The 24,702-nt window shown below is 45.4% G+C and overlaps 1 protein-coding gene across 1 annotated transcript in view; it reads right to left on the minus strand.

The window, feature by feature from the left end:
• The window catches only part of LOC126328409 (GATA-binding factor A-like), a 298,660-nt gene that overhangs the window by 26,064 nt on the left and 247,894 nt on the right, over nt 1-24,702 (minus strand). The window contains exons 3-5 of the mRNA XM_049996032.1: nt 22,350-22,529; nt 12,463-12,635; nt 994-1,348 (exon numbers count right to left, since the gene is read on the minus strand). Of these exons, the coding sequence (XP_049851989.1) occupies nt 994-1,348; nt 12,463-12,635; nt 22,350-22,529 (708 nt within the window). The remainder of the gene's footprint in view (nt 1-993; nt 1,349-12,462; nt 12,636-22,349; nt 22,530-24,702) is intronic.

The raw sequence follows: 24,702 nt of genomic DNA on the forward strand, positions 1-24,702 counted from the left end.
TCTTTATTAGTGAGCAGCGTATCAAAATCTCCACAATAGATCCTGAAATTAGCCTTCACGTGCGGGCAGAAAAACTGGGTGGGGGACTTCGATTTTATAATATATATACAGTATATGGGTATGGTTACACTAGCAGTGATGGATGATTTGATGAGATTCAGGGATTGCAGCCGGATAATGCTGACTTGTTGCCACGATATTTCGCTGGCAATTGTCCAGCTATCTTCAGGTGAGTGTCTGTCACTGATGACTGCAAGTTCGCAGGTCAACTTCATAGCAAAAAATTGGTGCGAAAACGTATGCGCATTGGCCTCTGTCACAGGAGCGTCCTCTATCGAAATCCGCGCCCTCTGGAGCTGCTGTTCTATCCTGGCGGCGCGCAGGTGCATGCGTAAAGGTGAAAGCTACATGTCCGCCCTCTGTCGGAATGCGCGCCCACGTCGCTAAAAGCAGACGTCAGATGTCGCCAGACGTGTCATTATGAATAAACTGTCTTCTCTCAGAGGAAATTGGGGAGATCATCGGGTCCCAGTCCTTGCCCAGTTGAAAACAGCGGTCAGGATTTATAAGGCGTATCTCCACATATTCTTTAATTACTGAATCCCAGAAAGTTTTCGCTGGGGCCAAGATTTTCGTGGCATAAAAATCCATAGCGTGTCCTGTGGTAATACAGTGCTCAGCTACGGCCGACTTACTGGGCTGCGCCAATTCTTTGCTATAAAGTTGACTCTGGGAACTTGCAGTCTCCACTGACTGGCACTCACCTGAAGATGGCTGGACGATTGCCAACCGAAATATCGTGTCAAGAGGTCAACATGATCCAGCTACAATCCCAAAATCTCATCGAACATTCAATACGACGGGAAAACTTCAAGATTCACAATGATGGATGAAATTAAGTAACCGCAAATCTATTGAATATTTTACAAGTGTTCCCTGCAGCCAGAGACAGACAAGAAGCTTTCTGCGTTAACCAGTGGAAAGCTGTCTCACCTGATACAGGCGATTCCCCGCCCGAAGAGGAAACTGGCTGCTGCGGCGAGGAGGCGGTCGCAGCAGCGGCGGAGGCGGACGTGGTCGACGCGGGGGTGGAGCCGGCGCTGGGGGCGGCGCCGGCGGAGGCGTTGGCTGCGGCTGCGGCGGCGGCGCCGGAGGCGGGCTTCTTGGGCTTGCGCTTGCGCGTCTGGATGCCGTCCTTGCGCATGGCGAGCGGCCGATTGACGCCGTGCAGCTTGAAGTAGAGGCCGCATGCGTTGCACACCGGCTCGCCGTCGTTGTTGCGTCGCCACAGCGTGGTGGTGCGCGTGCCGCAGTTGGTGCAGCACAGGCCCAGGCGGCGCGTCGCCGTCTGCAACCGACCCGGAATAAGCCCTCTCTTTCTGGGGAACACCATTGTACTAAAGCTGTGTACGAGGTCGCGAGGTCCAAAGATACACTCCTGGAAATTGAAATAAGAACACCGTGAATTCATTGTCCCAGGAAGGGGAAACTTTATTGACACATTCCTGGGGTCAGATACGTCACATCATCACACTGACAGAACCACAGGCACATAGACACAGGCAACAGAGCATGCACAATGTCGGAACTTGTACAGTGTATATCCACCTTTCGCAGCAATGCAGGCTGCTATTCTCCCATGGAGACGATCGTAGAGATGCTGGATGTAGTCCTGTGGAACGGCTTGCCATGCCATTTCCACCTGGCGTGGCGCCTCAGTTGGACCAGCGTTCGTGCTGGACGTGCAGACCGCGTGAGACGACGCTTCATCCAGTCCCAAACATGCTCAATGGGGGACAGATCCGGAGATCTTGCTGGCCAGGGTAGTTGACTTACACTTTCTAGAGCACGTTGGGTGGCACGGGATACATGCGGACGTGCATTGTCCTGTTGGAACAGCAAGTTCCCTTGCCGGTCTAGGAATGGTAGAACGATGGGTTCGATGACGGTTTGGATGTACCGTGCACTATTCAGTGTCCCCTCGACGATCACCAGAGGTGTACGGCCAGTGTAGGAGATCGCTCCCCACACCATGATGCCGGGTGTTGGCCCTGTGTGCCTTGCTCGTATGCAGTCCTGATTGTGGCGCTCACCTCCACGGCGCCAAACACGCATACGACCATCATTGGCACCAAGGCAGAAGCGACTCTCATCGCTGAAGACGCCATCACATTCCGTCAGTTTTCATCACCCTGTGATTCATTCTTTAAGATTGGATACCTAGCTAAACGTCCCGCTCGGTTTGTAACTCCCAAGTAGTTCGCCTTCAATCTTGGTGATGCGAACCTTTGTGATCACTTTGGGACGCCATTTTTCATTCGGTATTCATGGTGCAAATTAATGGCTTGTTTTGAATGCTCCTTCAGCGTCGAAGATGTCCATTTTGTGAAGTGTAATACATACATCCCATAGAAGGCTGATTTCTGCACCTACCGGGCATTCATTTTCTGTACCCCTCCCGATGAACACTGCGAGCCATTAGCAGGCAATTAGGTCTGAAGGCTTTCGTGGGCCGTTATCTTTCGGGGTAAAATCTTCTCATTCGTTAAGGGGAACTCCCACAGACAATATTTATTGCGTAATACTTACCACAGCGCAGTACACTGAAGGAAACTGCAGAACTTTAAAATTCTCGACCCTCGTTCAGTATACAGAGCAATATATTGTACCGTTTAAGGATGATATCGCATAGTGCACGGCTGTTCCTGCCGGTACTTCGTGATATGCGGACATGCAAACAACTGACGCAGCGACGCCATATGAACACGAATATATCAGGAAAGACAGATGAAAGGAAGCGTGTGAAGAAATGCATTCAGGTGAGTACCAAGTTGGATTACTTAATAATTAGCTCTAGAAACATTCGTCAGTTACAGGTGCGTAACATGGCAACTGATTATTTGTTCATGTCAGAAACTTGAATTGTTTACTGCAGAAGTACGTGATGACATTATCTACCATCCTCTACTGTAGTGTATCTTAGCCTTTTCAAGTTTATAGATCGGTTGCAGCACAGTGGCTAGTGAACTTTGACGAACATATGAACAATATCTTTTCTGTGACCATAAGTTGTAACCAAGTTCACCAGTTCGTTAAAAGGTTTCTAGTTCATTCTTTAAAAAACCCTATAGTCATTTGACATCTCTATTTAGGACGCGGTTGTAGAGAGCTGACCACGTCTTTTTTTCGACTGTCGTCGCTACCTCTTGCTTTCCTTTCATTTATTGCACGTAGCAACTGCGATCACAATGTATGCCATGTTAAATTGTCGAGGGCTGAAATGTTTGCTACTGCAGTAATATTATGCCGTTCTTGGCCTCGCAGTTTCGCCCAATATATTGACAACGAAATAAATACTGAGCATGTCAGAGCCTCTTTAGGTTGCGTCGCACTCCTCGTATAACTTCCTCAATGCTCCACGTTTATATCCCTCTTCCGGTATCTTCTTCAACATTTCACTGGTATCCCTAGATAGCCATCCACGGATACCAGTGAAGAGCTTAAGAAAATCTCAACAGAGGGATCGAAAAGTCAAGCGTCTGTATTACTAAATGGCTAACCCTACGCACTTTCCCAGTTGCAGCCATATGTTAGGGCTTTCAGGAACAACAAATGTTTTATTTGGTTATTTTTCTGCTAATTCCTTGGCTATTATTGGGAGAGTACACGACCTGCTAACTCAGAAAGAAGGATTCACATTTTCTTGTTAGAAACGAGCGGGCCCAAGTGTTTGCCCCTGGATCGGACTTGACCACAGGAGGTCAAGTCACAGAGACTCTAGAGCAGTGGTGGTAAGACTTCTTTGTTCGTGGGCCAGTACTGACAACTCGCAATGACACCACGAGCCCCATATGCACTGATATAATTACTAATGGGTGAGCAACATAATATTTAAGCGACAATGAACAGCGGAAGTGAGGTACACTTCTGGAAATTGAAATAAGAACACCGTGAATTCATTTTCCCAGGAAGGGGAAACTTTATTGACACGTTCCTGGGGTCAGATACATCACATGATCACACTGATAGAACCATAGGCACATAGACACAGGCAACAGAACATGCACAATGTCGGCACTAGGACAGTGTATATCCACCTTTCGCAGCAATGCAGGCTGCTATTCTCCCATGGAGACGATCGTAGAGATACTGGATGTAGTCCTGTGGAACGGCTTGCCATGCCATTTCCACCTGGCGCCTCAGTTGGACCAGCGTTCGTGCTGGACGTGCAGAATGCGTGAGACGACGCTCCATCCTGTCCCAAACATGCTCAATGGGGGACGGATCCGGAGATCTTGCTGGCCAGGGTAGTTGACTTACACCTTCTAGAGCACGTTGGGTGGCACGGGATACATGCGGACGTGCATTGTCCTGTTGGAACAGCAAGTTCCCTTGCCGGTCTAGGAATGGTAGAACGATGGGTTCGATGACGGTTTGGATGTACCGTGCACTATTCAGTGTCCCCTCGACGATCACCAGAGGTGTACGGCCAGTGTAGGAGATCGCTCCCCACACCATGATTCCCGGTGTTGGCCCGTTGTGCCTCGGTCGTATGCAGTCCTGATTGTGGCGCTCACCTGCACGGCGCCAAACACGCATACGACCATCATTGGCACCAAGGCAGAAGCGACTCTCATCGCTGAAGACGACACGTCTCCATTCGTCCCTCCATTCACGCCTGTCGCGACACCACTGGAGGCGGGCTACACGATGTTGGGGCGTGAGCGGAAGACGGCCTAACGGTGTGCGGGACCGTAGCCCAGCTTCATGGAGACGGTTGCGAATGGTCATCGCCGATACCCCAGGAGCAACAGTGTCCCTAATTTGCTGGGAAGTGGCGGTGCGGTCCCCTACGGCACTGCGTAGGATCCTACGGTCTTGGCGTGCATCCGTGCGTCGCTGCGGTCCGGTCCCAGGTCGACGGACACGTGCACCTTCCGCCGACCACTGGCGACAACATCGATGGACTGTGGAGACCTCACGCCCCACGTGTTGGGCAATTCGGCGGTACGTCCACCCGGCCTCCCGCATGCCCACTACACGCCCTCGCTCAAAGTCCGTCAACTGCACATACGGTTCACGTCCACGCTGTCGCGGCATGCTACCAGTGTTAAAGACTGCGATGGAGCTCCGTATGCCACGACAAACTGGCTGACACTGACGGCGGCGGTGCACAAATGCTGCGCAGCTAGCGCCATTCGACGGCCAACACCGCGGTTCCTGGTGTGTCCGCTGTGCCGTGCGTGTGATCATTGCTTGTACAGCACTCTCGCAGTGTCCGGAGCAAGTATGGTGGGTCTGACACACCGGTGTCAATGTGTTCTTTTTTCCATTTCCTGGAGTGTACTAAGTTGTAATTTGTTCGTGAAACGCCGAAAATTGTACATACTGGGTACGCAAACTAAGTACATCTTCACGGTGGCGTATATGCACTAATAAGACCACAAATAGCCACCGATGGCACTTCCCAATTAAAAAGAAGCTAAACGCGTATGTTACAATAAAAACAGCATTCCATTTAATTACATTAGAGGAAGCACACCACAAGAATAAATTAGTATGTTATGAGTCCCCAATAGACTAGCTATAGTAAGAGCGCAATATATGGCCAGCGGCCTCGAAATACCAATAGTTAAAAATGGGCACTGTTTGGAACATGACCCGTCGACTGTTCTCCTTTCAGAATGCAGCCACCTTCAGCGACCACGAAGGTGTGACACAGCAATTACTTGTCTGTGCGAGAGGGTGGTTAATTGATTAATAACAGTAATTGTATTAAAATTTAAATACTATACGAAATATAACACTCGATCACAAATGTATGCTAAATTTTTCCAGTCATTTTTGTCCTACTCACTGCGTTTTATTACAACTGTCTTAATTTAATTTCATATTCCTTGCAAAAAATAAGTACCGCTTTTGATTACCCTCTCTCTAAATGCGCATTCACGAATCCATGTTACTTCTGTGTGAAAAATTTATACGACAGCAGCTAGTCGGTACGAGTCACGCACGCCAGTGTGTTGTCGATACTGGAAGAAAAACAATAAGACTTTCTCCTTATCAAATCCTCTAACCCCTCTGACCCTGAGGTAAACGGCCGGCTTCACTTAGCTCACGCTCGAACTCACTAGCGGAAATCAAAACTGGAAAAATCTTAAAATATTACTGTCTCTGTAAGTTCAAAAAATGGTTCAAATGGCTCTGAGCACTATGGGACTTAACATCTATGGTCATCAGTCCCCTAGAACTTAGAACTACTTAAACCTAACTAACCTAAGGACAACACACAACACCCAGCCATCACGAGGCAGAGAAAATCCCTGACCCCGGAGGGAATCGAACCCGGGAACCCGGGCGCGGGAAGCGAGAACGCTACCGCACGACCACGAGATGCGGGCTCTCTGTCTAGATGCATATTACACACTGAGAAGTGCCGGCGACAAGAATACTTGATTTGGGCGACATGCGGCCCACAGGCCCTAGTTGAAAACCATTGCTCTAGAGAACGGCCGTGGGTCCGCAGGGCAGTGCAGTTTGCGAAAGTGGGTGGCGCTAAGCCGCTGCTCGGCACTTTGTTGGCAAACGCTGTTTTCTTCTTTGAAGGCCGTCTGCCGCCAAGCCAGTGCATGACCTAGTGTTTCAATGAGTGTGAAGAATTCACCTCTCTGTACGCAGATCTAAGAACGGGCCGCCGCGGCTCTGCTCGCCCATAGCAACAAACTTCACAGCCTTACACTCCAGATTTTCTTCTCCAATAAAGTGCTTCTTACTGGGCACTGCGCGAGGGCGCGAAGAGATCGATCAATGGTTATAACATGGCTAGCAGCTTATACCAGTCCCTTGCATGTTCTGTAAGCCAAGAGTGGAAAATTCACGTAAATAGAGCAACATTTCGATGGTTAGTAACGTTGAGTAGGATTGAGTCATGCCTTCCAGGAGGATTTTTCTATAAAGTAGGGAGCTGCATTTAGGGGATTATAATTTCGGACGCTTGCGGTCCTGGCGAGGAAGGAGACAGACTTCTGGTGCTGGCGCCAAGTAGAACGCACTTGCTGGCGCCGACTGGGGGGACCTATATCTGGAGGCGATCGGCGCTGGCGCACTTTTGCCGAGTTTGGAGTAAGTGTCGTATTTTGCGTAAGCGCTTTCCGTTTTCTCAGCAACTCGTAATTTGCGGGATTCGCTCCTCAGCTTATGTTTCTTGATCAGTCGCACTGTTTAGCGTGTCTCGTTGGACTCGTCACTTTGCATTTGCTAGCAGCTCAAATTAGGACTGCTTCCTAAGCAGCAGTGAGTGTGTTGGGGTGGCACACTACGACTGTAGTGTGGGGACATACAATGTGAGAACGTGGGTCTCGCGGGAAGTGTGCGGGAGATAGTCCCTGCAGTCTCGCTATCCTCTGTGCCCTCGGTGGCTCAGACGGATAGAGCGTCTGCCATGTAAGCAGGAGATGGCGGATTCGAGTCCCGGTCGGAGCACACATTTTCACCTGTCCCCGTTGATATATATCAACGCCCATTAGCAGCTGGAGGTATTACTACAATTCTAATTTCGTTATATATATCTTGTTGCTCATAAAGACAGTTAGTAGAGCGTTGAAGACTGGAAGTTCTAATACCCTCAGAAGAACTATAGAAATTATTGACTTCTCAGAAATGTGTTCTGAGGAATGTTCTACAGCCAGCTGTAGCTACGTTCAGCATGAGGAACACACAGGGTTTCCCAGGAAGAGTGGTCAATATTCAGGGATAAGACGGGAACGATCAATCGAAGCAAAAAAGTTCAGTAAACATCGACTCTAAAATGCCTACCTAAAGAGCTATGAGCATTCTTCTTCTTTGATACTGCGAAACAAATCCTTTTTACTGCAAGTTCTTTGCTTTCCATATTTTAGGAGAAAGTAGTATGGACCAAAACAAGAAAACTTTATCTAGTGAACATGGAATCTAAAGTGCATACCTTAAGAGCTATGAGCACATTTTTCATTATTTGGTCCATTCTGCTACCTTTCAAAATAGGGAAAGCAAAGATCTTGGAATAGTAGACACTTAATGGAAACTGCTGCCGTATTCCCAAACCAAAATGTATACAATAATATTAGAGATTTGTTTCACAGTATCGAAGGTAAAGAAGTGCGCATAGCTTTTAAGATATGCATTTTAGAGCCCATGTTTACTAGACTTTTTGCTTCGAATGATCATTCTTTTCATATCCTGAATATCTACCATTCCTTCCTGGAACATCCTCTACACAATAGATTACCAAATACGAAGCAGCGAAATGTGTTTGAGGTATGAAAACAAAACAGGCTGTTATTTCCAATAATGAAATCCACACCACCGATTATCGAAGAAAACAAGCATATTTAGCACAGCTTCTACAACTATCAGTACTTACTTTGCTATTAACTTTAGCATTGTGTACATGCATGACGAATCTTCAATACCACACAACCGTCGTGATAAATTAAGACGTTTGTTTCTAATACACGAACACTTCTTCAGGAAAAATTAGTAATGAATTCAGTCTCGTATCCAAGGCATTACAAGTTTTTTGTAAACTAGTTAAGAGAACCGGTTTACCGACAAGTCTGTTTCCAGTCGTAGCCTTTCTGTCGTAGACAGCTTGTTTACAGCCACAGCCCAGTTCTTGTTCTCCAGCTTATCCTTTATAATTCCCCTACTTCTGCGATTCATAATGTATTCTCTAGACAGCACAATCAAACGGAAAATGTACCGCCTCGCTCTCAGCGAAATGGGTTCTACTCCCGATTGCACCATTCCTCTGTTTTTCGGTAGTGTCGTTAAGACAGTGGAATAAGGAAGGAACGTGCCGTCGACGGCGTGGTCATTATGAATGGTGCAGTCGTATTAATGTGACCGCCCTCATGTTGGACGACAATATGCAATAGCCGCTCACAGAAGGCAGGTGACAGCAGTGACAGTCAAGGGTAAATAAAGGTATGGGGCGGGGGGGGGACATGTGGAAAACATTGCAGTCGTCGTAATGTGGAAACTGAGCGCTTTGTATAACGTGCAATAGGGCATGACCATTGTTTTTGGGCCAAAGGTGGAGGCACTTTCGAAACGGCTAGGTCTGTAAACTGCTTGCGTACCACCGTGTTTAAAGTATACATAGTGTGGCAACATGGTGCTATCCATAGCTAGTGTTGAGGTAACTGGTGTATCACGGACTACAGATGACAGGTGTGAACTACGGCTGCGGAGATGTGAATGGACGAATAAATGTGCAACTGTCCAGCAACAAACGTTCAGAGGAAGCAAGTAGCTACGAACTGTGTCTCCTCAACGACCGTTCAGCGAACGTTGCTGTGCATCGACCTCCGCAGCTGGTGCTTGGTTCATGCACCCATGCTGACTATTGTTCACCGACTACTGAAATAACTTTACGTCCACTGAATGGCAACAGGGGGCCTCTTTTAGATGAATCACGTTTTGCGCTCCATCCCACATATGGCCGTTGGCGTGTACGGGGTAGAACGTCTGAAATCAAATACCCAGAGACGCTACTCGGAAGGGTCCGGGCTGGGGGAGGGAGTGTTATGGTCTGGGGAATGTTTTCGTGGCATTCCCTAAATGATATCGCCATTTTGGGAGGAACAGTCGATCGACAGAAGCATAAATCTATCCTTTGGGACCATGTTCACCCCTACATACTTTTTTTTTCTTCGGTACAGTGCAATCTACTAGTAGAATAATGCAGTGTGTCACACGACTCGCAGATTATATGAGTGGTTCGAAGAGCGACAGGATGAGTTTGCCATACTCCCCCGTTCACTGAACTCCGCAGATAAAAATCCAGTCGAGAAGGTGTGGGATCACCTCGATCGAGCTGGTCGCGCCCTGGATCCTCAACCGAGAAACCTAGCGCTACTTACCACGACAGTGAAGTTAGCACGCCTCTGCATCCCTGTCGATACCTTCCAGAACCTCACTGACGCTCTTCCTGCACGTCCCGCAGCGGCACGAGCAATAAAAGATAGTGATTCAGGCTTTCGACAGGCGATCAGTTTAAAATATGAGTGGAGAGTGTAGATGGAGTCAATTTTGCTTCCGACAAGAATGTTAATATAAATTTTTCCCTGGTCCCGCTTGTGTGTTAATCATTGTTGGTCGCCACGACCAGTTTACCATTTGAGGGGGTAAGGGTTTTCATTTGGACTGAAGATGATGGGCCTTCATTCTTTACTCCTCCTAAATGGGTTGTGGCCGGGGCGTACATGGTTTGATGGCCGTTGTTTTCTGACAGACTCCTTCCTGTCAGGAAGGAGAGTCTTACAATAGCCCTATTAGTGGGAGCGTGACTCTAATAGGTTTTGGGAATCCAGGAAATAGAAGAGTCACCCTGCAGCCTTCGTTTGGTGTAGGTATAAAAGTTGTGTGCCCTCTGCTGTAGAGATGGTGTTTTTGCAGTGTATTTCAGAAATTGAGAGAGGGCGGTACTTTCGTGATTAATCTAATTAATTCTTTCAGTACGGAAAATTGAGAGATTGCGAAAGTGAGTTCCGAAGCGCGGCCGTGGATTTCGGGCTGATCTCTCCGGTGCTTTTGGTGTGTGTTGACTTAAAGTGAGCGTGCACACGCTCGCTTGGCAGAGCACCTGCATCAGACAACTAAGTCAGCAGCTAGATGGGTGGTGCGGTAGTAGAAATATGTTTCCGTAAAAATTTTAGTTTCATATTTTTGGGTGTTTCTTTCCTTAGTGACTTTGAATTGTATTCCTGTCTTGTTGTGTTGGAGATTATTGGAGGAAGTTGCTAGCAGGCAGTGGTGTATTGAACTGTTAGCGGTGAGCACATTCCAGTCCAGTGGAAGCATTGATCTCGGAATCTTACTTGAAAGTAATTAGACAGATCGTTTAACTATTGACTATGGAGTTCTGAGAAGTTTAACCGTGTCTCGCAGGTCAAAGCAAGACTAGCAACCCTATAATTTTTATTCAGTAATCAACTTCCTCTCCTCAGACCTGTTCAGAAATGTACCGCATGCACCATTCACGTAAACATGACTTTATTAAAAGTGACTTTGAGTCTCCTGTATTAGCAAATAGCGCCGGTATGCGCGATAACGTACTAATGATTCGCCCATTTGCTGCAGTTGGCCGGCCGGGGTAGCCAAGCGGTTCTAGGCGCGACCGCTACGGTCGCAGGTTCGAATCTTGCCTCGCGCATGGATGTGTGTGATTTCCTTAGGGTACTTAGGTTTAAATAGTTCTAAGTTCTAGATGACTAATGTCCTCAGAAGTTAAGTCCCATTGTGCTCAAGCCATTTTTTCTTTTCTTTTTTTTTCTTGCTGTTGACAACAAACAAATGCAAAACAAGGAAAGTGCAGACCCGTCATTCAGTTAACCGTTTACAGTGAGAATACTAAGAATACTACGCCTGTGCAAGTTGTTCTCGTATGGCAACTGCGTTGTATGGGGTCGAAACTTCCCATTTCCTGAAGTATCACAACCACACGAGAAAACACCAGCCGAGGAGGTGTGTTCCTGTCAGGATACTGCTCTCTGTAGAGATGTCTGCCTGAGTAGTATTACTCCTACATCCCATCGCAATCAATAGAAAATAATGATGATGCAGTTTTTAAACGAAAACTATGTTTACTGTACATGGCATATCGTTTGAAGCTACTAGAGTACTTTACTATATGTACCACATTGTAAGTAAGAAAACATTACTGCGATTACCTATCAGCTAACTCACATTCTCCGTCAACGAATATCTTTTCACATTGCAAATATAACAACATTACTACAATTACGTGTCAGCTAGTTTACATTCATCGTAGACGAATAACTTCCTCTTGTTAGTGTACATTGTACTCAAATGGATCTAACACACAGCTAACAACAATTGTCAACAAACTTCAGATTAAGGTGCATGTAACTGTAATGCACCTGATAGTGCTGCCGAAACGCGACTTGCTAATAAATGCTAGTAAAAACGATACTGAATATGAAAATTGTTGTTTCATAAGTTTATAATAGTACAGTTGCAGACCTCAAACAATTCCATATAATATGGATAAATTTAAATTCCTAGTGCTCACTGTCAACTCTAGTAAATGGACAATTTACCTTACCCTTGGTAGTGTGGCAGTGCAGATAATTATTCGAGATCCGCAAATACAAGTTTCAGGTTAAAATCTGTGGAGCAGAACGTGCTGTAATTTTTCTCACGCGCCGCACATCGCTAAAAGTGGATTCTGATTGTGGCCGCGAATAGGATTTCTCGCGACACCACAGAAGCTCGGAGGCACGGACAGAAGGACTTTCAGTTGGCTTCCCAAAAGACCCATCCCGGCCGTTAGAGGCTGCAGTAAAGGCGTATAGTCGTCCTACCAGTTTTAAGTCAAAACCAAGAAAGTGTTCTATAAGGGAACATAGAAGAGAGTCCGTAGTGTGGTGGTGCTTGGTGAGCCAGAAGTGAGGTACTGACCAGGCGCTTGGAGGGCTTCACCAGCGGCCGGTTCATGCCGTTCATCTTGTGGTAGAGGCCGCACGCGTTGCACAGGTAGTGGCCCGTGCCGTCGCGCCGCCACAGCGGCGTCGAGATGGCGCCGCAGTTGACGCACTCGCGGCCCTCGCCGAAGTGGAACTCCATCGCGCTGTCTGCAACACCAAAGCGCACGTGGCGGCTTCTCTCAGTGTGCCAACTAACGCGTCAGGAACATTTCACACACACACACACACACACATCATGGAAAATCAGTCGCTACACCACTGCTGCACAAGTACTCGGTTTAGGGACACAATAGGATCATGGGTTGGGTAGAAAGGGACTTCCGGATTTGTGGTAAAACTGTGTTCCCAACCGCGATCCCAATGCTTTGCAGGCTGTACGCCCATGAATCACCTCAGACTCAAAGCTGTATCTGGTCACTAGTTCTTCTCCAGACCTTCCTAATTCAGCACAGGTGTTCCCGCTATGCTGCGAGACTACTACGAAAGTCGTTCAATAAATTCAGAAAATTTTGTATGTCAGCATCCGTAACTGTAAAATAGTATCGGGATGAAAATGACCACTCCATCTGTATGACAAATATTTATGAACCATCTAGTTTCATGGCTTAGAGCCACATCTTTAGGGACACATATTTATTTCGTAAGTTAGTTCAAGCGATAACCAGTAGACATCCCAACATTCTCTGTACGCTAGTAATAAAAATGTTCATCCGTCAAGCGGTCGGTAGTCAACCTCGCAATCTAAGCGATCACTGTGTGCCTCATGGCATCACGACGATAGTTTCCTTTATCGCTATGATGTTTCCTGTATTCTGCTGTAATTTAACTTGACCACCGACATCTTGATGTTTGAACAGTTTTTTTTACAATTGGTGAGAGAGAGCTGGTTCGCCTGCTGGTTATCACCTGAATTAAGTTATGAAACAAATATGTATCCCTAAAAATGTGGCCGTAATACCATAAATCTACTTGGTTCATAAATAAATATTTATCACACGCCTACAGCTGTCTTTTTCATCACGATACGTTCAGTAAGTAATGACTCAATTTATTTGCGGCCGTTAAGATACAAGGTGTTGCGAAGCTTTTGTATCTAATGTCTATGGGTGACAGATCACATCAGGGCGATCAACTTCTACTAGAGACAAAATGTTCTCTGACGCTTCACGGCGACGCTTCGTTTCTTTATTATTGATTATACCCCTGAGAGTCACTAGGGCGTAAGCACTTGCGGCATTCGTATGCAATGTGTGTTGCCCGTAATCCATTCATCTGCTCCTCCTGCAAGCGGGTAAGCCGAAAATCACGATATGAGTTTACTAGGGAAGGTAGTACGCAGATACAGCATACCTGACAAATAGACCCTGCTATGAAACCTCATCGTCCCAAGGATGGCGAATTCAATAAAAACAAGTAATTCTTGTGTGACCAGGAAGCGAGACCCTGCTATGAAACCTCATCGTCCCAAGGATGGCGAATTCAATAAAAACAAGTAATTCTTGTGTGACCAGGAAGCGTAAGCGATTTTGTCTATAACAAACGTAGATCCTTGTGACGTGATCTATCATCCTCACACATTTGATACAAAGACACTGTAACACCCTATGTCCAGTTAAGAGCTTCAAATTTAATATTCTTTTTTGGATGTGTGCTAACTTGAGAAAAATTTCAACTGATGGTAGAGCATCAAAATTGCGTCTACGTAAAGCTGTGAGACTGAATTCTTGGTTACGAGTAAAGAAACCATGGTGAACACCCAGAAGCATTTTGCACAATATATGGTAACGATCCAGTTGATAATAGTGTTCGGGGATGGATAAAGAGCGTTAAAAGCGGCAGGCAGCACAGAAGCTGAGCTCCATAGCCGGCCAGGTTTGTGACGTCCTATCACACCCACTGCTCCCAACATGCTGATTGGCGCTGATGCCATTATTCATGGAGACCGGTGTATCACAACTAGACAATTGTCTCTCTAGCTATCGGTGAGCATCGGAAGCGGTGTGCAATGAGACGCATGGAATTTCAAAGGTGTACTCCAGATTCGTTCCACGACAGCTCACAATATACCGCAACGTTCAAAGAATAGCCATTTCGCCGGAGCTCTTGGAGCAGCTTGACGCGAAGCGAGAGGTCTTTTTGTCACATATCGTCGTATTTGACCAAACCTTGGTGCATCGCTTTGAGTCACAAACAAAAAATCACTTGAGTAGCACCTTCCGCAATCAACAAAATGGCCGCTGTGATGCGTTAGCAAATCTTGGGCATTCTGTAAGAAAAATTTGTTTATAATTTCAGTCTGATCACTCAGAAGGTAGTCTGATGCTGTAAGTGCGCTGTCAAAAATATTTCTTCAGGAAAGTCAATTTTTATATGCCTTTGTTAGCAATCTCAAGATGCTGCTCTATGCTGTTTGCGGAATGGCTGTTTTGGGAATCTGTATGTGGAACATGTAGATTCAGGTTGTGAAAATACCTGCGTGAACTCTCTGAAACTTGTGGTGATGCTTCTACTAGTGTGTCGAATATAGAAATTTGGACATGAGTTTCAAGTAACTTCGTATATACCTGATTTTTTGTGAATTTTCATCGCCCTTGTAGAAGTATTACCCCCGCAGCCGAATGGGAGTCATTCAGTCGACATTTGGAAGCTTTGAACCAGCCAGCGAGGCTCGCTTGGCTTGTGCAGATAAGAGCTCAAGGCAGGGATCAGAGATCGGAACACGGTCCGGCGAATGGTTTTAACTCGCAACAAATATTAATCTTAACGTGTACCACGTTAAAGGGGAAGGGCATCATATCACCAGCAGATTCTAAAATGAAGAGATTTTCAGTCACATACGTTAATAGCTCCTTTTGGCAACATGTGAGTTGAATGTTATATTCCTAAACGCTCGTTACAGATGATAACGTTGGCGACTAGTACGAGGTCTTATTTGCATCGTTGACGTGTAAGTACGAAGCCAGCAAGACGTCGGTTTCTTCCGATAAGCAGTATTGAGGCCGTCGCTCTAAACTCTTCTTCGCGACAAGAGGATAATTGTCTGGTGTGTCTCGCCCCATACGCCAGTACGGGTTACTCTGGCCCAGTCAGGCCATCTTCCACGTGACGCTCTTAAGATGAAAACTTTTTCTACCACCGATAAACGAACCAGTTTCTTCCGAGATCGCATCCGTTTCGCTGTTTTGATATCTTCTGCTAGCATAGATGAGCCACAAGGAGACAGACGTTGATAAAGCACTCAGTGGGAACATCGACGTTCCTGACTTGCGTTGTGCAGATACCAGAGACACTACAAGATATCGAATCAACTTTGGCGATTTGAAAGGAGTCATAACGGTGCTTTTCTAAGCATAAGATGGAACTGTGACAGCGTTATTAATCCTGCTTTCTTGTAAGACGAAGCGACCCGCTTTTAAGCGCAAACGCTGTGGCAAGGTAGCGGCAAAATATCCTAAATACAATGAAGAGCCAAAGTAACTGGTACACCTGCCTAAAATCGTGTAGGTCCCACGCGAGCACACAGAAGTGCCACAACACGTCTTGGCATGGACTCGACTAATGTCTGAAGTAGTGCTGGTGTGAACTGACACCATGGATTATGCAGGGCTGTGCGAGGGGTGGGGGTGGGTGGTGGGGGAGGGGGGGGGGCGTGCAGACCTCTTCTGAACAGCAAGTTGCAAGGCATCCCAGATATGCTCAATGATGTTCATGTCTGAGGAGTTTGGTGGCCAGCGGAAGTGTTTAAACTCAAGAGAGTGTTCCTGGAGCCACACGGTAGCAATTCTGGACGCATGGGATATCGCATTGTCCTGCTGCAATTAGCCAAGTTCGTCGGAATGCACAATGGACATTAATGGATGCAGGTGATAAACAGGATGCTTACGTACGTGTCACCTGTCATCAGAGTCGTATCTAGAAATGCAGGGTCCATGGATTCATGAGGTTGTCTCCATACCCGTACACGTTCATCCGCTCCATACAATGTGAAACGAGACCCGTCACACCAAGCAACATGTTTCCAGTCATCAACACTCCAATGTCGGTGTTGACGGGCCCAGGTAAAGCGTAAACCTTTGTGTCGGGCAGTCATCAAAGGTACACGAGTGGGCCTTCGGCTCCGAAAGCCCATATCGATGATGTTTCGTTTAATGGTTCGCACGCAGACACTTATTGATGGCTCAGCACTGAAATCTGCTGTAGTCTGCGGAAGAGTTGCACGTCTGTCATGTTGAACGATTCTCTTGAGTCGTCGTTGGTCGCGTTCTTGCAGGGTCTTTTTCCGGCCGCGGTGATGTGGGAGATTTGATTTTTTACCGGGTTCCTGATAATCACGGCACACTTGTGAGATGGTCGTACGGGAATATCCCCACTTCTTCGCTACCTCGGAGATGCTGTGTCCCATCGCTCGTGAGCCGACTATAACGCCACGTTCAAACTCACTTAAATCTTGATAAACTGTGCATTTTAGCAGCAGTAACCTATCTAACATATGCGCCAGACACATGTTGTCTTATATAGGCGTTGCCGACCGCAGCGCCATATTCTGCGTGTTTCCAAATCTTTGTATTTGAATACGTGTGCCTATACCAGTTTCTTTGGCGCTTTAGTGTATTATGGAACGACTACGCGTTGGAAATCCGGACTAACTCAACTTCAGCGTTTAGAAGAGAAACCGCCCAGCTGATAATTCAGATGAAACGGTCATTTATATACAGCGCGCCCCGGACACGGTGTGACAAATTTCGAGGGGGTATAGAGAGTGTCTTGAAGGACAAGTCGAGATAGGAATCAGTGTCTAGAAACGACGTCAAACGACAATACAGAGCATCGAATTTACTGGCGTCAGCATCTGCCACTAGGCTATCCCTTCGGCAGCAAACGCGACTTCGCACGCGGAACGTCTTATAATGCTGTTTCTTATTCAGTGATCGCGACTCATTGCCACGATCGCCAATGGAGAAGATGCTGCTAACTGCTGCGTATACAGGCCTTGTCTCCGATGAATGCGATGCGTTGTTGCCTGAGTGGATGACGGTTTCGGACTCGGGTTTCCCATCTGCAGTTTAGTTTTATCCTATATACCGGAAAACACTGGAGGTTTCAGAGGATTCCATAAGAAAAATAAACTGCGGATGGAAATCAGTGTCCGAAACCATCATTCACCCAGGCAACAGTGCATCGCATTCATGGGAGGTAAGGCCTGTCTACGCAGCAGTTAACGCCTTCTTTTACACTGGCGATCGTGGCAATCATTCTCAATCACTGAGTAACAAACAACGTTGTGACACGTTCCACATACAGTCCGTCAGAGTGCAAAGTCACATTTTGCTGCCTAAGGTGAGGCCTACTGGCATGCCTTGGTACATGTAACTTCGACATTCTGTAGCATCGTCGGATGACGTTTGCAGACAAGGGTTCCTTTTCTCGATTTGTTCTTTTAGGTATACTCTACATCCCCTCGAAATTTGTCGCAACGTTTCTCGGACCCCCTGAATGTGGCATTTATACAGGGTGTAAATCTTAAGTAGGTAAACCAGAATAACTCGAAAAATAAGCTTCACACAAATAAATGAGTAGAATCCAAAGTTGATTATTTTCGAGGGGGACATCTTCTGGTGCCAAAGTTAGCCCGCCACCCCAGCGCCCTGGGGGTGGGGCGGGAGACAAGTTTAAAATTTCAAACGGGAACCCCCATTTGTTATTGCAGAGTTAGATTCTACATAAAACACTACGTACATTATATCTTAAACGTTCGTTTTGTTTCTTGGTAGTTGGTGCTGTAATTCAAGAAAATCCATGTTCTCATTTTGCGTGGAAAATGGTTACGGATAAATAAAAAATACTTATTTACATCGTAAATTTTGATTCGCTGAAACTAAAACTCTCCTTCTCTCCCCATAGGGTGGGGTTTGAGAGAGAGGAATTAGAGTTTTGGAAATGTTGAGCCACATATTAATTTTTTTCCGAAGATTTGGATAAGTTTTGTTTGTTTCGTGGGCATGAGGCCACACAACTTTTAATTAACAAACAAATCATCTGACTAGCTAACTAACCAACCAAACATCCTACTTGTTAACGAGTGAACTCATTAACTAAATAACTGACTCACGAATCTGATTTTTTATTAAATTCGGAGTAATCACTCTTGTTTCTCGAGAAGTCTCACAACTGGGGTGCTTGCTTAATTTGAGTCATTTAGTTTAGGGTGAAAATGTAGAAAACCACATTCATAAATTTATTGACTTAAATCACATTATTCACACCTTTATTTTATTTCGGAATATGGCGGCTGTTACATCGTTTACATTTTTAGAATTATGTACGATAATCGATATCCCACTCAGTCCTGATCGATAATCGATGCTCTTTTGCAGCCCTTGCTGATGAGCGGCGTAAAGTTTCGGAGAGCCGCCAATAGGTAGCGCAGGGACGAGAAATGCGCCCTTTCTCGTAGTAACACACGCCTTTCGAAATTATAAGCATTAATGTAATAAACGCACTGTATCTTTTACCCATCTGAGCATTCATACGTCATGTATAACGATTGTCTTTTGGGCGACATGTTTGGTTACCTTGTGTGACTGCATTCGCGGCTTTTGCTCGCTACCAGTAGCGTTGGACGCGGAGTTAGTATTGCTAGGCGGAATTACGCCGAGAGGGCCGCTTCTCGCTTATAGAAATTCTAACCGTGCATTTCTCGACGCCTCTTATCTTTCCTCTCTTGAGGTTAATAGGTGGCATATGTCCTTATGAATTATCTTTCTGTGGAAAAAAAGTTGAGGTGGTGTACATTTATGGAGAAAGTGGAAGAAATTTTGACGATGCAGACGCGCTTTATGAGCAGCATTTCCCTGGCCAAGTACGATCACTGTCCTGCTTTGTTCAAGTTATTAAATAATTTACTGCGGAAGATAGTGTGAACAAAAAGAAAAAAAGACCCGTACAGCCACTGTTTGTGGAGACAACAACCACGGGGAAGTCGTAGCTGCTGTGGATCATAATACACATGCGAGCACAAGAGAAATATCAAGGCCATCAGGAACTTCACACATGAGTGTTTGTAAAATCCTGAAGCTCCACAAATTTCATCCATACTATGTACCCATGCATCAGGAACTACATGGCGATGACTTCCAAAACCATCTAATGTTTTGTCACTGGGCAGTTCAGCGGATGCAAACAAACCAAAACTTATATGCCAGAGGACTTTTCTCCGTACATTCACAAACTATGGCGAAGTTAATCGGCGTAACATGCATTATTGGAGTGAACAGAACCCACACTGGATTCGAGAAGTCAACCATCAGTGACTTTAGTTAGTTGATGTTTGGTGTGGTATAATTGGCGATAAACTGATCGGTCCATGTTGTATCGAAGGTAATTTGAATGGCAACGAATATCGAAACCTACATGAAAATGAACTGCCAGATCTATTTGAAGACCTGAGTATCACACTTCGACAAAACATGTGGTTTCAACATGATGGTTGTCCAGCGCATTATTCATTAGTAGCGCGCGATGTACTAGATCGACTTTACCATGGTCGCTGTATCGGCAGGGCAGGTCCTGTGAAATGGCCAGCTAGATCACCTGACCTTACCTCGCCAGATTTTCTCTGATGGGGTTATCTAAAAGATATCGTTTATCAGGAAACGCCTACCAATCGCGAAAAGATGATGCAAAGAATAAGAGATGCTTGCGCTGCAATTACACCAGACATGTTATCAAGATGTGTGCAGGGATCTACAGCACGAGTCAGTAAGTGCATCTAAGTTGGAGGTCATCACTTTGAACATTTGACTTCATAAAACGGTGAGATGCAAGGGATCTACGGACAACAAGAAGGCCGAAAGTGAGAGACGAGGGAACTTACTAGAAAGAAGCCACCCGAAATTCATTTACTTGCAAGTATTTGCAAATAATCAACAATAAAACGAAACCAATCATTCCTATTCAGGACCACCAAATCTTAAACGGGAATTCGTTGGTCTTTAGTTAGTGAGAGGGTTAGTCTTTTCCTCAGTTAGCCTTATATTTTGTTTACTCTGTTAGTTAATGAGTTCACATGTTTAGTTAGCTAGTTAGCTAGTTAGATGATTTGCTTGATAATTAAAAGTTGTGTGGCTTCATGACCACGAAACAAACAAAAATTATCCGAATCTGCAGAAAAAATTAATATGTGGGTCAACATTTGTAATACTCCAATTCTTCTCTCTCAAACCCCACCATATGGGGAGAGAGGGAGAGTTTTAGTTTTAGCGAATCAAAATTTACGAAGTAAATAAGTAATTTTTTTGTTCGTAACCATTTTCCACGCAAAAATGGGAACATGGATTTACTTGAATTACAGCGCCAACTACCAAGAATCAAAACAACTGTATACGACAAGATGTACGTAGTTTTTATGTAGAATCTGATTCTACAATAAAAAAATGAAATTTTAAAGTTGCCTCCCTCCCCACCCGCAGGGGGCTGGGGTGGAGGGCTAACTTTAGCACCAGCACCAGCAGCAGCTCGACAAAGTGGATTCTACACATTTCTTCTACACTTTTTTTCGTGTGATGCTTATTTTTCGAGTTGCTTTGGTTTGTCAACTTAAAATTTGCACCCTGTATACATGGTGTAAGAAAACTATGAACACAGATTTGTAGACCTGTTAGAGGAGGTAGGAAGGAACATTTCAGTTGTATGGCACAAATGTCACAGGTGTACCGTTGTCCCTGCTAGAGGCCCTTGAAAGTTTTAACGCTGGTCTTCGCTTAAGTCAACGTTCAGAATTGTTTTTATTGGTTCATATGCAACAGCTTGACACTGGAATGAAATCTACAACACATCGTACTGCTAGGAACGCTTATTTTTCGTTGCTGTTAGCAGTTACTTTATTGTTGTTTATGTTATGTTGCGTTTCCATGGAATTTTCTCGTGATGTTTAATGTTCTTGGTTGCTCATTACATTCTAGCTGTGTTAGCGAACATGCATCTCATTTGTGGGAAAGCACGATGCAGTAGTCGAAAAGCATGGCATCTGTGTGCAGAAGAATTTCCAGGAATAGCTTACCAAATGATGTCATAATTTTTCATGAAAGATGATCACTCAGATCATACCAACGAGAAATTGGCAGATGTCTCAGTGTGTAAACTGCTAGTTTGTGAGAACTGTGTTACAGTGAACTGATGAGAGCCCAGGACCAGCTCACGATCCATATCCAAGGGTTGAAATACCTTCAATGCCACTGTGTGTAATGTCCTACTCTAGACAGGCATGCATCCAGTCAAGTATCAGGAGGTACAGTACGTATCAGCTTTTCCCATTACGCGGAATTCTGTGAACAATATCTGCTCAAAGCTGTCAACATCTCTGACTTTACAACGTGTGTTTTACTAACTGACAGGACTCCCATTCCTGGGAGTCGATAAATCTAAATGTAACTCGTGAGATCCACTATCAACAGAGAAGCACGATAAATTTGTGAGATGGTACTGTTAATAACCATCTGTTTGGGGCGTATCTTCCACCTAACACGCACGGTGGAGAAAATTAGTGTATCTTTCTCCGTGAAGTCTACGGAAAAGTTTGAGAACACCTCGCTAACAGCAAGATTCCACCATAACCGAGCCTCACCACACTTTGTCGTCGATTTCAGAAAACATTTAAACGATGTTTTCCCGAACTATTGGACTGGCCACCACCTTTTCTCGACCTCACTCCTATGAATTTCCTTTCGTGCGGGCCGAATCGTTTCTGAGTGTTACCCAGCACGTTGAACTCGGCGCGCTCAACGCCCACGTTGGAATGCACGGTCCGCGTGGCGACCGCTCTAGGCAGAGGCGAGCTGCGGGCTGCAGGCTGCGGGGGCTTACCGTAGGGCGAGGCGCGCTGGAAGGAGGCGGCGCCGTCGTAGGCGCGCCACGACGACATGACGACGGCGGGGCCCTGCGGGTAGAAGGCGTGCCCGTGGTGCTGCGACGGCGCCATGTAGCCGTCCGCCGACACCGGCGCCGCCCAGCCGCCCCCGCCGCCCACCAGCGCGTGCGCGCCCCCTGCCGCACGCCAAAAGCTCCATCACTGCACTCTGCTTCCATTAACTACACCTTATGTGGAAGCGAATTCTTCCGATACTATTTCCGAAAACATCAAACCCCGTGTGCAAAAGCGATGTGAAGTTTCAAAGCGACGGCTACATTGGTCACTTGCAGTAACAACAATGTTATCTAATGTTTTGCGTTTGGCTGTGCGAAGGAATCCGAAGAGGTAATACTAAAGAGATCCCCGTTCTACAAGGTAAAGAAATGAAAATAACTGACATAATCATAATGATATTTATGATACGAATAATTCAAGAAAGTGCCTTACAAACATCCTCAAGTTGGGAAAAATATATGTGTTACGATTATGCATATTTCTAACATAATATGTTTATCTAACATCCTTATCAGACAAAGAACTGAAGTTTCGAGACTTCACAAAATAAATCCGGCAATATTCTTCACTCCTTCATAAAATAGTATATAATTTATATCTGTGTGGCGTTAGTAAGTATTTTATTTTTAATTTTACTGCATTACTTGTGTATCCCTATAGAACCTAAAAACGTGCATCTCATTGATGTTGCTATCTTCAAAACTACGTGATTCTAAAACCAATAAGTGTTAAGTTGAATCAAATTCATATGAAAAAATGGAGGTATCGAAAAATATGTGTGTGAAATCTTATGGGACTTAACTGCTATGGTCATCAGTCCCTAAGCATACACACTGCTTAACCTAAATTATCCTAAGGACAAACACACACACTCATCCCCGAGGGAGGACTCGAACCTCCGCCGGGACCAGCCGCACAGTCTATGACAGCAGCGCCTGAGACCGCTCGGCTAATCCCGCGCGGCGAGGTAACGAAACTGAAATGCGTTGGACATGTTCAAAAGAGGATGGAAACGAGCTTCAAAAAATTGAAACTGACTCTGAGCACTATGGGACTTAACTTCTGAGGTCATCAGTCCCCTAGAACTTAGAACTACTTAAACCTAACTAACCTAAGGACATCACACACATCCATGCCCGAGGCAGGATTCGAACCTGCGACTGTAGCGGTCGCGCGGTTCCAGACTGTAGCGCTTAGAACCGCTCGGCCATCCCGGCCGGCAAAAAAATTAAAACAATCTCCTCGCGGCACGACACTGTCAGATGACACGCCACTGTGGGGTCAAATGACTAATAAAACATTAGATCAACTGTTATGGAATGGCCACCAGAAATAACGGAAATGCTTTAGGAAGTCTGAATACAGCAATCTGCATCTCATATACCACAAACTGTCAACTGACAGAAAACCGGTACATTCACTTTGCCCACCTGAACCTGAATCGTGGTGCAGATTCCTGTATGCTGAAATTTCAGGAGTGTGTTTTGAAAAAAAAAAACAATGTTATTCTCGAAGCTGTTGTGGAAGTTATCAAGACAATTTATAAGGACCTAGCCCATCCTGACTTCCCCCAAAAGTGTTTACATGGGCGAACTCAGCATCCCAATAGATCTTTCAATAACATTATCTGGACGCGAGTAACTAAAACTTTGTTTTTAGTGTTAAATACACTGAAATGGGGAGTTGGTGACGCTGTATTAACATTTAATTGGGGAAAATAGGGAGAATAAGAGTTGTGCACCATCTTAACATCACCTCTTTCTTGTTTTGTCGCTGTGCGTGGTCGTGAGAGCTCATTGGCTGCATTTTTGGAATGATTCTGGAATTAATTAACAAGTTATCCAAGATCCTACTCTGGAATTACCGGGATTTGACCTGAAGAGATGTACGTGGACTAAATTAAACCGTAGCAGAACGGTCCATGCAAGATGCAAAGCATACAAGTGGGGTCTATGCGACTCAACAGCCTGTGACTGTGGAGCAGCAGAACAGAACGTCCGCCATATTATTGAGGAATGCCGCTTAAGAAGATACGCCGTACCTGTCTCTGAGGTTATATATGTGAAACCCTCTGCTTTGGATTGGCTGTGCAATCTAGATATTGAGCTTTAAATATATGAATGAGTTTCTAGTCAGGCTTACCAAGCTTTTAACGTGTAGTTATTTTGTCTTGAGTGTTTGTACTTTATCCTTTTGTGCTATTGCTTGTTTTTTACACATGTACTATTTACACATTGTTTTGTTTTATACATTTCGTTTACATATTGTTGTACTTATATAAAATATTGTCGC

The sequence above is a fragment of the Schistocerca gregaria genome, chromosome 2, assembly GCF_023897955.1.
Source record: "Schistocerca gregaria isolate iqSchGreg1 chromosome 2, iqSchGreg1.2, whole genome shotgun sequence".
NCBI lineage: Eukaryota > Metazoa > Arthropoda > Insecta > Orthoptera > Acrididae > Schistocerca > Schistocerca gregaria.